The following is a 13,926-nucleotide window of genomic DNA, read 5'->3' on the forward strand; positions in this document are numbered from 1 at the left end:
ATGAAATGTTGTAGGAGACAATTTTAAGGGAATTTCACAATTTAGATGAAAATTCCCGCAATATTAATCGATTCGGGAATATTTCCCAAAAATAAATTTACAGGAATTTACCCGTCAGTATTACTGAATATGTACATTTTCTTTTACCAACTATCCAATTAATGTTGTATTTGAGACTTGGGATAAGACGTTTGATTAAAGATTTTCAAGGAAATCAGAAATAAAGAGAGATCATATTACACTGCTCTAATATAGGTTGGCGGGGAGATGTGTATCTGACTAAAAAGTCATATTGAAAAGCAGTGCCAACTCCATAATACCAGAGCATAATATCGTCATTTGGGGAATACATTTCAGTTAAATCAAAAATAATACATATTCGTGATAGACTAAAATTTATTATGCAACGCTTACATTAATTATTAATCTTTATTTTAAATCATCCATTTATAATTTTCAGTCATTCTTATAAAACATGAAAAAAGCTACAAATTGTTTGTAACGTAAACAAGAGTGGCCTAAATAATTATTGGACAAGTATCGACCATTGAACCAAGAATAGCTAGTAATGGTGCGTGCGGCTCTACCGATTTCTGCCACCTCCGCTGGCCCACACGGTACGGCAGACAGGGTTCACCATAGTTTGCTTGCTTGTTTATCAGCTTTGTTTGGGGTTCTCTTATAAATCATAAGATTTGAAGGAGTAATGGAGAGTTTGTTTGCTTCCCCAGCCTCCACCTGGTCAGCCCACTAATAATTAGTTTCAGTCGCGAGAGACCAACAGCACTGTCTTGTATCCCAGAACAATATTGCTAAAATGATGTCAAAAGAATTCTAAGTTAAATAATGTGTACCATATATATATTATATTTAATACTTCCACACACAAGTATATTTAAAAAAAAACAACATAACAAAAAGCACTTCAAATTTAGTTTTGATCACAAATGACTTTTTAAGAAGGTACAAATATCTAATGTGCCCAAAATGGTATTGAAACAGGATGGCTAACTCGCAACGGCAATACAAACAGTAAAAGCCACTTATAAGGTTCCCACCTAAGCAGTTTTCACTCTTAAGAAGTTAATTAACAAACCCACATAATATGAGGTTGTTGGTTCTCACATAGTTTTGTTCAGTCCCTTGGAAGAACCTTATAAGAAAGTTTCACCAATATACATCACAAATTTAGCACAATCATAAAAGGAAACAAAGTTTAGGGATATATACGTTAACACTATACACAGAGAACAGATATGATTCCATAGTTGGGCGTGTTAACACGTACTGGAGACGATGCTCCTGGAGAGGTTTGTTTCCGCTGACAACACCATGCAGTTACTTTATACATATCCTAAATAAGCCGACATCCCCCGCTGCAGTTCCCCACATAAACATTATACTTCCTGAACGTGCTGATTATAAAGACATTAATTATTTTTGAATAAGACCTAATTATTAGCGTTACAAATATCAACATTATACAAACGAGAAATTTTCGCAGTTCAAATGGCGAAAAACATATACGGAAAACATGCCCTAAACATACAATTTGGATATTTCAAAATTAACTATATAGGCCTATAGATCCTGCAGCGGCGAACGTGCGGCGGTTACGCTACTTATATGTACAGACTCGTGGAATACGTGGAACACAACTAAAGCAGAATCTGTCGTCCCGTTCCACAATTGCGATGAAATAATGTAACAATACCCGATTCACACAAATACAAGCATACCTCGCGCTGGGTTACAACCACCACCACATCCTTCAATTAACTACTCCCTCGGTCAACACAAACCATAAAAATATAATTTCTATTACATATATATAAACAAAAATTGTGTCAATGAAAGTTTCATATAATTAGTTTAATTCCTCCATTCTTTAGTTTGTTCGAAAGGAATACAAGGAATAGTTGTTCCCAGTGGGGGTATACTTGCATCCACTTCTATTCGAGTGCAACATGTCCCGAGGTGTTTTATTGCATTTCAGATCCTATTATATCAAACATAATCAGATGCCTATTCTCTAGAGGCGTCTCTTCCTTACATTCCCAACACACCACCTAAACCCACCCACCCACCAATCACATCACAATCATAATTTAATCAATTTATACTAGATGCAATCAATTTAATATGGTTGGAAAATTTAAAGCTATGTATTTAGTAATCAGACATAAATAATAAGAAGATTCACAGTATAAAGTTAATTAATCACTAAATTAAAAATATTGTTTCTACAATAATTCTATAGACGTCGTGTTCCGAGAATATCTGCTTAATGGAATTTGTTATTAACAACGGGAAAACTAAATGACAAGCTAAGAATCCATTTAAATTACGACATAAAGGTTGACAATATTCATTATGTACAGAGAATACGGAGGCATCGCAACAAATCAATTCAAATACCAAATAGGTTTCAACATAAGCTCCACACATCATCACAACGGCACACATTTGGATTGCATCGATACAATAATAATAATCTCCTTTTATACACACAAGTGTCAATTGATAACCCATCCCATCCAAAGTTACTTTTACTCAAACTGACCGCAGCAACTGAATTTATTTTTGTGCGAACTTGTCCTGAATTTATTGATGGTGGTAAAAATGACATGACTTTTTTATTATAAAACAAATTCAATACCGTAAGATTGCAATGCACGCTACTATTAACATAAATTATGGTAGCTCGGAGGGAAAGCCTTCTAAGATTGGGTTTGTCGAGAATGAGTTAAAGAGATATAGTTAAACAGATTAAGGCAAGTTGACCATCTTAAGAAAAAGCACAAAGGCCTTTTATCTACTTTAAAATATTGAGCAGTATCTTTGCACAGATTCTATTGAATTGCAAATGAGCAGCACATTGTACAAAATACTCGAGGATGATTTACAACACCTTGTGTATCTTTTGTAATCTCAGCAGTGATGGTCAACATAATATTGTGTTGATAGATAGTGTTTAGGCGCAAATCACATCATTCTGATAAAATATAACAGCCATTTTATGCTTATACATTAGAACCCCGTTAATTCGAAATCCACAGACATCAAAAACCAAATTAACAAATTCCCTCATGATTCGAAAGGGAAAGTTTATTTCTTCAATATTTAATGCCAGTTTATCATTTACAAAACAATAATTTCCAGTTTTACAAAACACAACATTTCGAAAATTCAATATTAATCTCAACACAAATGTATCGCAATCTACAAAAAAAGAAACCACTTTACAAACTTTATCTGGATTCAGATTTATGAAAAAATTTCAATATTTTTTTTGGGGCCACTGACAATTTACATTTACATAATAACCTGACATAACATATATTGCATTTAGCCCCGCATGAATCGAATTGTAGACAAATAAACAAAATAATAAATAAAATCGTATTATACACACAACAAGAAGATGTTTTTTGTAGTTTTTCCAATTATCGGGGTTATACAGCTCAAGATTAATTTCAAATAAAAAGAAACATCAAAGGAAGATTAATTTATCTGCAGTGTTAATAACAATGCAAGTCAGATGTATTAGAATTACACATAGACGCAGTGCAGGATGCAGTCTAATCAGACCCGGCGTATTCTCTGCGTGGAAAAGTTTCACAATACATTTTAAAAACCAACTTTATCACAATGGCCAAACACCAATTCTACACACGTTTATAGCCCACTCTTCGTTGGACACAATCGGCCATACAAGAGATGGGGAAATATTTAACTAGCAATCATTCCGTTACAGTTCCGTCTTCCAACCAAGAAAACACAATTGCGCTGCGCTGCGGCCAAAGTAAGGACATTGATCGGCCGGCTAGGAACAGGAACACCTCATTCACTTCAATATGGAGTAAACCAACCCTGACCCCTGACCTCCACCGCTTCTACTAAACTCTAATGCCATAGCTAAGATCTTTTGAAGATCAGAATATCGTTATGTACATAATATAATATGGGATTCAAGTGTTGCACAAGCTTTCATATCAAAAATCATATCGGCTCGTGATTGTCACACACACACACACACACGGAGGTTTGTCTCGTATATCCGAGTCACTCAATGTTAAAATGTTCCTGAGTGACCGGAGCGCGTACAGTCGGCCTCACGCAACTTGATGTCGTCACGAGCCCGGCCAGTCAACGTGTCACCGCGGACCAAACAGCGCAGCTTTAAATATATTTATATCATACACGGATGATCATCACAATTATAAAAAAACAACACTTCAATCACATTAACGTAAAAACACAATGATGGATTATTTAATATTTATAGACGATTGAAATAACCCCGCAACGGCTCAACAATGGCTCATCCCGCAATTATTAAAGTATACATAAAACGATATCAATATTATGAATATTTTTTTGTTTTGAATTAACCATATTTATATACAATTGAAAATGATTATAGCCACGATAATTTTATATTGTTTAGAGTTAGAGTTGTGCCCGTTTAGGGAGATTCAGTTGACCATGAGAGTGTGTGACTCCATGGGGGCGGCGGAGTCGTACAGCGTGTCGGTGTCCTGCGTTGGCTCACCCTGCAGCTGGCACTGGTTGGACAGCGTTCCCGCGCCACAGTCGCAAAAGAATCTGCACAACAAAAGCAAACAACACTTTACATACATATTCAACATACTCCGTGGTCGAGGAGTAAGGCTCTCGACTAGCAAACTGAAGGCCGAGGAATTCAAATCCTAGCGTGCGGCGTGTGTTATTTCACACAATTATTCATTTAAAATAATATATAGAAGATAGTGAAAGACACTCTCAGTATCGCCCTGGTGTAAGAACACAATTCAGAATTGGAATGTTGCTTGGAATGGCTTGAGCTGTGTTTGGTGACCAGATCTGAATAGCCAAGTACTTCCCCTCCCCACTACCTCAAGCCTCAAAACATACCCCAATTGGGGATGCTATAATCTCACTGCCTACAGACAGTTGGGACTCTTGTGCGGGGACAGATAAAAAAAAAATGGAGTCTACATTTTCTGATAGAAACGATTTAAGAAACTTAGTGTAAGCATGGAACAAACTCACACAACACTTCCTTGCAAATAGAGTAGTAGAAGCAAGGAACAAACTTACACAACACTTCATTGCTAATAGAGTAGTGGAAGCATAAACTTACACAACAATTCCTTGCAAATAGAGTAGTGTAAGCATGGAACAAACTCACACAACACTTCCTTGCAAATAGAGTAGTGTAAGCATGGAACAAACTCACACAACACTTCCTTGCAAATAGAGTAGTAGAAGCATGGAACAAACTTACACAACACTTCATTGCTAATAGAGTAGTGGAAGCATAAACTTACACAACAATTCCTTGCAAATAGAGTAGTGTAAGCATGGAACAAACTCACACAACACTTCCTTGCAAATAGAGTAGTGTAAGCATGGAACAAACTCACACAACACTTCCTTGCAAATAGAGTAGTAGAAGCATGGAACAAACTTACACAACACTTCATTGCTAATAGAGTAGTGGAAGCATAAACTTACACAACAATTCCTTGCAAATAGAGTAGTGTAAGCATGGAACAAACTCACACAACACTTCCTTGCAAATAGAGTAGTGTAAGCATGGAACAAACTCACACAACACTTCCTTGCAAATAGAGTAGTAGAAGCATGGAACAAACTTACACAACACTTCATTGCTAATAGAGTAGTGGAAGCATAAACTTACACAACAATTCCTTGCAAATAGAGTAGTGTAAGCATGGAACAAACTCACACAACACTTCCTTGCAAATAGAGTAGTGTAAGCATGGAACAAACTCACACAACACTTCCTTGCAAATAGAGTAGTAGAAGCATGGAACAAACTTACACAACACTTCATTGCTAATAGAGTAGTGGAAGCATAAACTTACACAACAATTCCTTGCAAATAGAGTAGTGTAAGCATGGAACAAACTCACACAACACTTCCTTGCAAATAGAGTGGTGTAAGCATGGAACAAACTCACACAACACTTCCTTGCAAATAGAGTAGTAGAAGCATGGAACAAACTTACACAACACTTCATTGCTAATAGAGTAGTGGAAGCATAAACTTACACAACAATTCCTTGCAAATAGAGTAGTGTAAGCATGGAACAAACTCACACAACACTTCCTTGCAAATAGAGTAGTAGAAGCATGGAACAAACTTACACAACACTTCCTTGCAAATAGAGTAGTGAAAGCATAAACTTACACAACAATTCCATGCAAATAGAGTAGTGTAAGCATGGAACAAACTCACACAACACTTCCTTGCAAATAGAGTAGTAGAAGCATGGAACAAACTTACACAACACTTCCTTAAGCTAAAAATGAGTTGTATAAATTCACAAGGTGGCAATCAGGTGTTCAGTCATTTTTTCAACTCGGTCAACTCAGAAAACATAGATAAAATTACAAAAATGTATTGCTTTCCGTGTAGAATATTTATTTCTGGCTCATTTGAAGGATTTTTTGCACTCATGTTGTCGAGATATTTCCACATTTCGTAACAAGAATGACAAGATTAAAAAAAATTACAGTTACACCAACTGTTTGGTTGTCAGGGAGGTTTTGAAAGCATTCTAGTTTAGATGTTTCAAGAATTCAACAATGATTGGTGCTGATGCGAGTCCCGCGATTTCAGTAGCAACGTGTACGGACTGTGTGCGGCAAGTTGTTTGCGACGTGAGTATGTGGAAGGGCTAAGACTCCCATTTGGAGCACTAGACCACTGAACCTTCAGATCGTATGTACGAGATAATAACGACAGCCATGATGAATGCATGAATTTGAGATAAAAGAGAAGACCTTAACCTTATCAGACAGTGCTGTGGAAGAAAGTGCCTACACAGGCCACGAAGAAAGGAGTTATTTTTATTTTTTATGTGAAACTGCATAAGAGTCCAAGATCCAGTTAGACTATGGCATCCCCAATTGGCGTATGTTGTGAGGCTGAACGTAGCGGGGAGGGGAAGGAGATGAGGAAGAGGAAGGTGGGGAAGTACCTGGCTATTCAGATCTAGTCACCAAACACGGCCAAAGCCAATACAAGTATGGTGGTCTTACACCGGGGCGATACAGAGAGTATCTTCCACTCTGGAAACTGAGTATCGCCAATTATTAACCTTCTGGACTCCAATATGAAGGAACATCCTCGTTATAAATTAATAAAATGATTGCATGAATAGTACAGTATAGTTACCTGTCATGTCGGATAAATTCTACGTCGTGACCCGCATGGCAAGTTTTAATACAATTCACACAGATGGCGTTCCGGTCCGTTGTGTTACATGTTTGGCATCTGGAACATTACAATATTTCATTAATTTTTACAGAACAATAAATCAACATGACAATAAACATAATTAGTTTAAAAACATACCTTGTTGATTAAGTTAAAAATAGTAAGAATGCATTAAAAGTGGGTAATTTACATTATTTTGCATTATCAGCTTAGGACTAGTGAACTACGTAACCCCCAAAAAATATTTAACTACATTTTGCATTTAAAACGTGGGCACTGCAAGTCTGGACGTTGTCATGTTGATTGTTGAGTTTGACAAACTTTACAAAAATGGCTTTGCAGCTGTAGAAAAGGTAGAGAACCTGGATATTCAAACCTAATCATAGAACTTAAAGTGTAAAAAGCATGACAAGCAATACATAAATTTATTGATTTTACAACAGAAATTAGAGGATTTATTATACAAAATGGTAAAATTAATTTGGTCCCAGTATTGATTTTGAGTAGGTTTACCACTTTTAAAAAAAACAAAGTTCTCGACTTGTAATCAATGTTCCCCCTAAGGTATGCAGCCGCACATTATTTTAAAATTGTCTGCACTCATGTTATCATCTTCCGCACACACTTCAAAGAAAGGAGCGTGTTTAACCAAAATCTCCAAGAACTGAGCGTGAAGAAACAGATGTTTGTTTTGAGCAAGTACCAACACACAAAAATAACTGATATTTTACGATAGGTTCTCAGGGTTCGCACATCATGGAACGTATTTTTAACAAAAGCTATTTTATTTGTGTTTTAATTTTTTTGCTTGAATAGGAGAAGTATAAACAGAGATACGTACTACTTATTTTTACTGTGACTGTTTAATTGTTGTGTTCCTGAGAAATGATGCATATCTTTCAGAGGCGATACATAATTTCAAGAAAAATTCGACAGTCTTTAGTTTGTTAGCCTTACCCCACACCCTCATGGGCCGGTGAGGAATCAACATAAACGGGAATAAATAAATAATGTTATAATACAGTAGCTACATAAATAATCGTTGTTAATTATTACCAAAGTATAACAAATTATTAACCTTCTGGAATCCAATATAAATGGAACATTATCAGGTAAGAAAACAGATTTTTTATAACATACATATTTCAGAAATGTAATTTTCGTGGTAACTGGATTACCTAATTTTTTTTTTGCAAAATAATCTCTTTCTTCTCTTAATAAGTTGGTGGGCCGCATGTACAATGAAAAAATTAGAGGGAACTTCGCTTATAATACATTATAATAACTAACAAAATATCACGCAGTGTTCCCCCCAGGGGTAGGCAGAGAGGATGGACCGCCAAACAACTCGGTCTTGGTACACACTCCTTGCCACATTCATACATACCCTTCTATTATTCTGACTCTTGACATGGCCCGACTCGAGTATCTGATTCACTTGATCGTGCCATGTCTTCCTCGGGCATCCCCGACTTCTGCTACCATTCACATTTGCATCGTATACACTCTTTCTTCGCTCATTCACATCTTCACATTCTTATCTGGGACATACACACTACATTGGATATCAATATATATCACCCTTGATGGGATTGTGCAGATTGGTTTAGTACCTATAGAAGTCGTGCATTGGAAAAGAAGTGTAGGAAGATATCTTGTAGAGGCACTGCCCCCCGCCGACGGCCTTCTCCACGGCGTCCTGGTTGGAGAAGATCTTGTTCCCGCGCACCATGGGAGACACTCCCGATGCCAGGCACAGACCTGAAATCAACAAAAACACACATCTTCAAACAAACAAACTAACTAACAAACCCTCAGAGAGGTTTATTTATTTATTTTTCAGTCTCCAAAACAGTTATACACCGATATATTACAGAGATTACAAATGTATAACACATAAAGGTACAGTAAAAGAGAAATGGTAAAAAATTAAAAATACAAATAAGTATCAGTAATAACAAATAGTAGAAGTAGGTACATAACATGTGTGTATTGATAATTTAAAACAATACCAAAGACAACAATATTAAATAAGCAGGAGGCGTGACATTACTGTGTTATGTTATCAAATGAGTTTTTTTTTAAAATCACTCACTCGCTTGTGTAAATGATTGTTTGTTCAGAATCTTAAATCTCGGAAGGTTCTTCACCGATTGCTTTGAAACATTAACACAACGTTGCATTTGAATATACATGTTTTTATATACCTATAGTAAATAGGTGTCGCCTGTGACAGGTAAAATATATTTTTATTAAACAGCGCCATCTGTTGAACGTAAAAGCAACACGCGTTATAGTTTCTATATATGCAGACAGACTGCGCCACAGCAACGCATGGCGGGGTACAGCTAGTACATTATAAATATTATTTTTTAATGTATTATCTCTAAATAGTATAAAACAAAGTCACTGTCTGCGTCTGTCTGTTTGTGGGCTTAGTTCTTCTAAACTACGCAACAGATTTTGATAAGGTTTTCACTATTTTTTTTATTATATATATATTGCATCTCACTATACATAAATCACGTTTTTTCTCATTAAAATTAACCCCACTAAAACTAAGCCTGTTGGAGGTTAACAATTTACATTTGAGTGAAGCAAACATAGAGTAATCACAAACATAAAGTAATACTACACACAAACACAAAATATTTCAAAAAGAAAAAAAAAAAAAGGTATTTGATTATAGTTACTAGATGAGTAATTTGACAGTATATTGTAACAATATTTGAACCACAACTACCTATTAATCATTATTCCCAAGAAGAAACAAGTAGATATCAACGACATATAGGGTGACATTCAGTTTTTAGCAAATGTGACTTATATAAAATCTTATTATTTAAGAAAGGACAAGGATGAAAAAATATTAAGACAATCGTCTGTCAATACAAAAATCTTAATTAATTATGTTACTTTGTGTGATGTATGGTAATTAGGTAGAGTAGTTAATCGATAGATGGCGGTAGACATAAAGCTTACGCCGGGGCCCAGCCAGATGACGCTAGTATAGATATTATCAGACAGTGTAGTTGACCAGACAGGTTATTGTAACATAAATAAACGCAATTATATTAAGAACCTTTTACTGTTTTAAAGAGTTCCCAACACCCGAAGTCTGTATAAGTAAAGGCAGATATAACAACTTATACAACACTTTGGAACTTAAAAAGGATGATAGGAAATAGAACAAAATAGAAGTATAAAAAGGTAATGGGGGGCAGTTTAACTATTTCATTTATTCATTAACACCTCGTATGCCGGGCCCGCATATGCGCGGCCCATACAAATTTAAAAAAAAAAAAAATTTATATGCGATTTTAACCCTAATGTACAAAGAATTTGTATGGAGAACAAGGTCTTAATCGCTTGAGCTATTCTCGTTCTTTACGCATCATATTTCAGAAACACTTGAAGCTTCTTCCACATCTAATTTTAAATTTTTCTGTGGGATGCCAACTCAACCAAAAATAACGGTCAAAGCAGGTCAAAGTGAAACATCGCGGTTCTATTTTAAAGTGCCAAAACGAAGTAATTTATCAATAAAACGTAAGTAATGTTTTTTTTATACATAGTTTATTGTTCACGGCATGTGTTTCGGTAAATTTAAAATACGAAAACTCAAAATAACCGACAAAATATTACGTCAAAGTATACGCCATGTCTTCGTGATAAAAATGTTCGTTTTATTTCTAGCTATGTTCCATCATATATTGTGTGATTTGCTTTGTTTCGTATCTCATTTTGCAGATAAATCAATTGAGAACATATATCACAGCCTTTGATTTGTCCATATTTAGTTAATATTTTACAAAAAATAATATTCTAATGTCCTCCGCGCTAAAAAAGTGTCCGAGAAATTTTTTGACGTTTCTCCATCAATATTCACGTAAATATTGCCTAATCTTATAAGGATTGTACATTATTATGTAAAGAAAACTACTGAGATTGTGTATAAAAGCCCTAGTTTCGTCAATATTTAGTTAATATTTTTTAATTAAATAAATACGAGACATCGGAAACCTGCACAAATACACGTGAACTGTTTATATGTATGTGTGAGAGGCCATCTTGAAATCATATCCGCGCCTGCGTAAAACGCACTTCGATCTGCGCGCGCAAATATGAACGATTTTTACAAATTCAAATTTTGTATGGGAGCTACAGGGTTCTTACAAAATACATGATTTATTAGAAATATTTATTTCTAATAATATTTATTAGAAATATTATTTTTTATTTATAAAAATGGTAATAAATATCACAAAATTAGATCAGTTATATAGGGTGTGCAAAAAAGTACTAACAAACTTTTTTTTTGTTTAGGTATAAAATATTTATTCGCGTATTGATTTTTTTTCTTTTCTTTCTGTCTATAGGAAACCGACCACGTCGTTGCGGAGTTCTACGGATTCACTGATAGCGAGGATGAATCCCTCGCCGGTGATGTAGAACTTCCGTCAATGGTGGAAATGGATGTTATGGATGGAGGATGAGTTGGAGCCTTTGGAGGAGGGGGAGGAGGAGAATCCAGAGGAGCAGACCTTCACCTGGTCCGAGGATTTCTCCACCTTCACGGGTCAGCGTGAGCATTATGCCGTCCTACAGCCTGGCCCATCACCCGACGTGTTCCCTCCGACAGTCGCTACATCTCCATATGACGTCTTCTTATGTGTTGTTGTTTATGGTTTTGGTTATTTGTTGAATGTGTGTTATCATTTGTTACTTGGATTTTGTTATCTGTGATTGTAATTTGGTACTGGTTGTTGTTATTTATGGTTTTAATTATTTATTGAATGGGTGTATTTGTGCATTATTTGAATAAAAATGTTTACTGAAACAAGTGCATTGTGCATCTTTGCATTGTTTGAATTTTCGTTTCCATTCATTGTATCTTCCACTTTTGAGGAGGACAGAAACAGTGTCTAAAAATTTGAATATTATAATAATAAATTTATGTATGTGAAAAATGATTTTTTTCGCAGTCTCTCGACCAAAGATTAAAAAAACGTGTTTCATGTACCTGTTCTAAAACTGAAATAAATATGATGAAATTTTTTTCTTATTTATTTTTGAACCACACAGTATCTGAATTTAAAAAACGCATTTAAATAAATAAATAAATATTAATAAAAAAAATATTAGAAAATTTTATTTTTATTCCCCGAGTCATAATTTTTTTGTCACCCTGTTCTTTCAAACACATCTGTATACATGGGCTGGCCGCCATTGAATTCAGAGCAATGCAAAAAGATCGCGAATTCTTCTAAGGTAAACTCTTACTTCTTTCATTATTTTTGATATAAATTGATTGTGGACATAATAGATTTGAGGTATCATCAGAAAGATAGTTTTATCTACATTATTTTGATGTAATTTTTATAATATTTCACCCAAGAAAAGTGATGAAAATTTACTTCGTAAGAAATGTCAAAATTTTTACGTCCTAATGAATAGTTTTATTATTAGCATTATTTATTTACAGGTTTCTTGTACAAAATAATATTATTAGTAACAACAGTTGTATAAACTACCGAAATCTGGAAGAATTGTTATCATATGCTTATAAAATCGACACAAAAAAATTTTAAGTGGACACTTGACGTTTGATTTTTTTTTTGAATAAATGAAAATATTTTACATTTTCAAAGAAGTGTCAATGGCATTACTTCTTCGAAAAAACCTTTGGATTATTTTTTTTCACGAGGGGTGTCTATTCAGGTTTGTGTAGAAATAAAAAAATCAGTTAATTTTCTTATGAATATATTTTTTTTACATTTGTTTGCCGAATGGGAAAATTTTTACACATTTTTTTTGTTAAAGTTAGCTATTCTGGGAAAACTTGTAACAATATTATCATGTAATATATATGAATAATAAGATACATTATCTGATAAACAGAAAACAATCGCAAAATAAACAATTTCTTTGTTTTTAAACGGATGTTTGACCAAAAGGCAGGAGAGTAATTTGCGCGCGGTTTTTTTCAAAAAAGCTTGGAATTTCCGAGCATACAACAGGTTAATTAACCTATAAAAGAGTGAGTTTTTGAGAGAAGAAAGTGTTCAAAAGACTGAGATTTTTCTAGGTAGGGTGTGTGGATGTTACAAATGACACCAAAACTAAATTTATTGGTTCCAAAAATTGGGTTAAGAAAACATTAATCGAAAAGAAAATGCATTATTTTGCCCAGTCACGAGAAGCATTGCTTTTTATCTTTTCTTAGTTTGCAAGGATCAAATTTGTCTCCCAATATTTCGAAGTTTTAGAAGAGGGGCGATGGTATCAGGTGGGGAGCTTAGTTCTAAAATTACTCATAGGTGAGCCGAATTATTCAACCGAATTTGTAAGACACGCCATATCTAGAGTTGATATATCGATGCATAGTGTGTATTATAAAAAAATCTAACTTTGATAAAAAATAAAAGGGAGTGAATAAAATAATTATGAAACTTACCGCCAAATCTATTGTTGAAGATCTGATTGTGCTCCAGCGTGGCAGTGGCATTGTTGGTGATCTCCACGCCCGCGGCAAGTCCGTCAAATATCCGGTTGCGCCGCAGGACGGGGTGGCTTTGCGTAGAGATTAGGACTCCGGCTTGCGCATTGCGGAATATGTCATTCTCTTCCAGGACACCCTGTAATGAAACATAAAACATATAAAAAGAGGTTCT

The 13,926-nt window shown here is 34.9% G+C and overlaps 1 protein-coding gene across 1 annotated transcript in view; it reads right to left on the bottom strand.

Annotated features, from left to right (window-relative positions):
* Positions 1-376: 376 nt before the first annotated feature.
* The window catches only part of FBXO11 (F-box protein 11), a 35,525-nt gene continuing 21,975 nt past the window's right edge, over positions 377-13,926 (bottom strand). The window contains exons 9-12 of the mRNA XM_089640807.1: positions 13,710-13,890; positions 8,866-9,013; positions 7,211-7,309; positions 377-4,608 (exon numbers count right to left, since the gene is read on the bottom strand). Coding sequence (XP_089496933.1) covers positions 4,479-4,608; positions 7,211-7,309; positions 8,866-9,013; positions 13,710-13,890 — 558 coding nt within the window. The 3' untranslated portion in view covers positions 377-4,478. The remainder of the gene's footprint in view (positions 4,609-7,210; positions 7,310-8,865; positions 9,014-13,709; positions 13,891-13,926) is intronic.

The sequence above is a fragment of the Hesperophylax consimilis genome, chromosome 16 (assembly GCF_061612785.1).
Source record: "Hesperophylax consimilis isolate HC1 chromosome 16, BYU_Hcon_1.0, whole genome shotgun sequence".
In the NCBI taxonomy this organism is placed as follows: domain Eukaryota; kingdom Metazoa; phylum Arthropoda; class Insecta; order Trichoptera; family Limnephilidae; genus Hesperophylax; species Hesperophylax consimilis.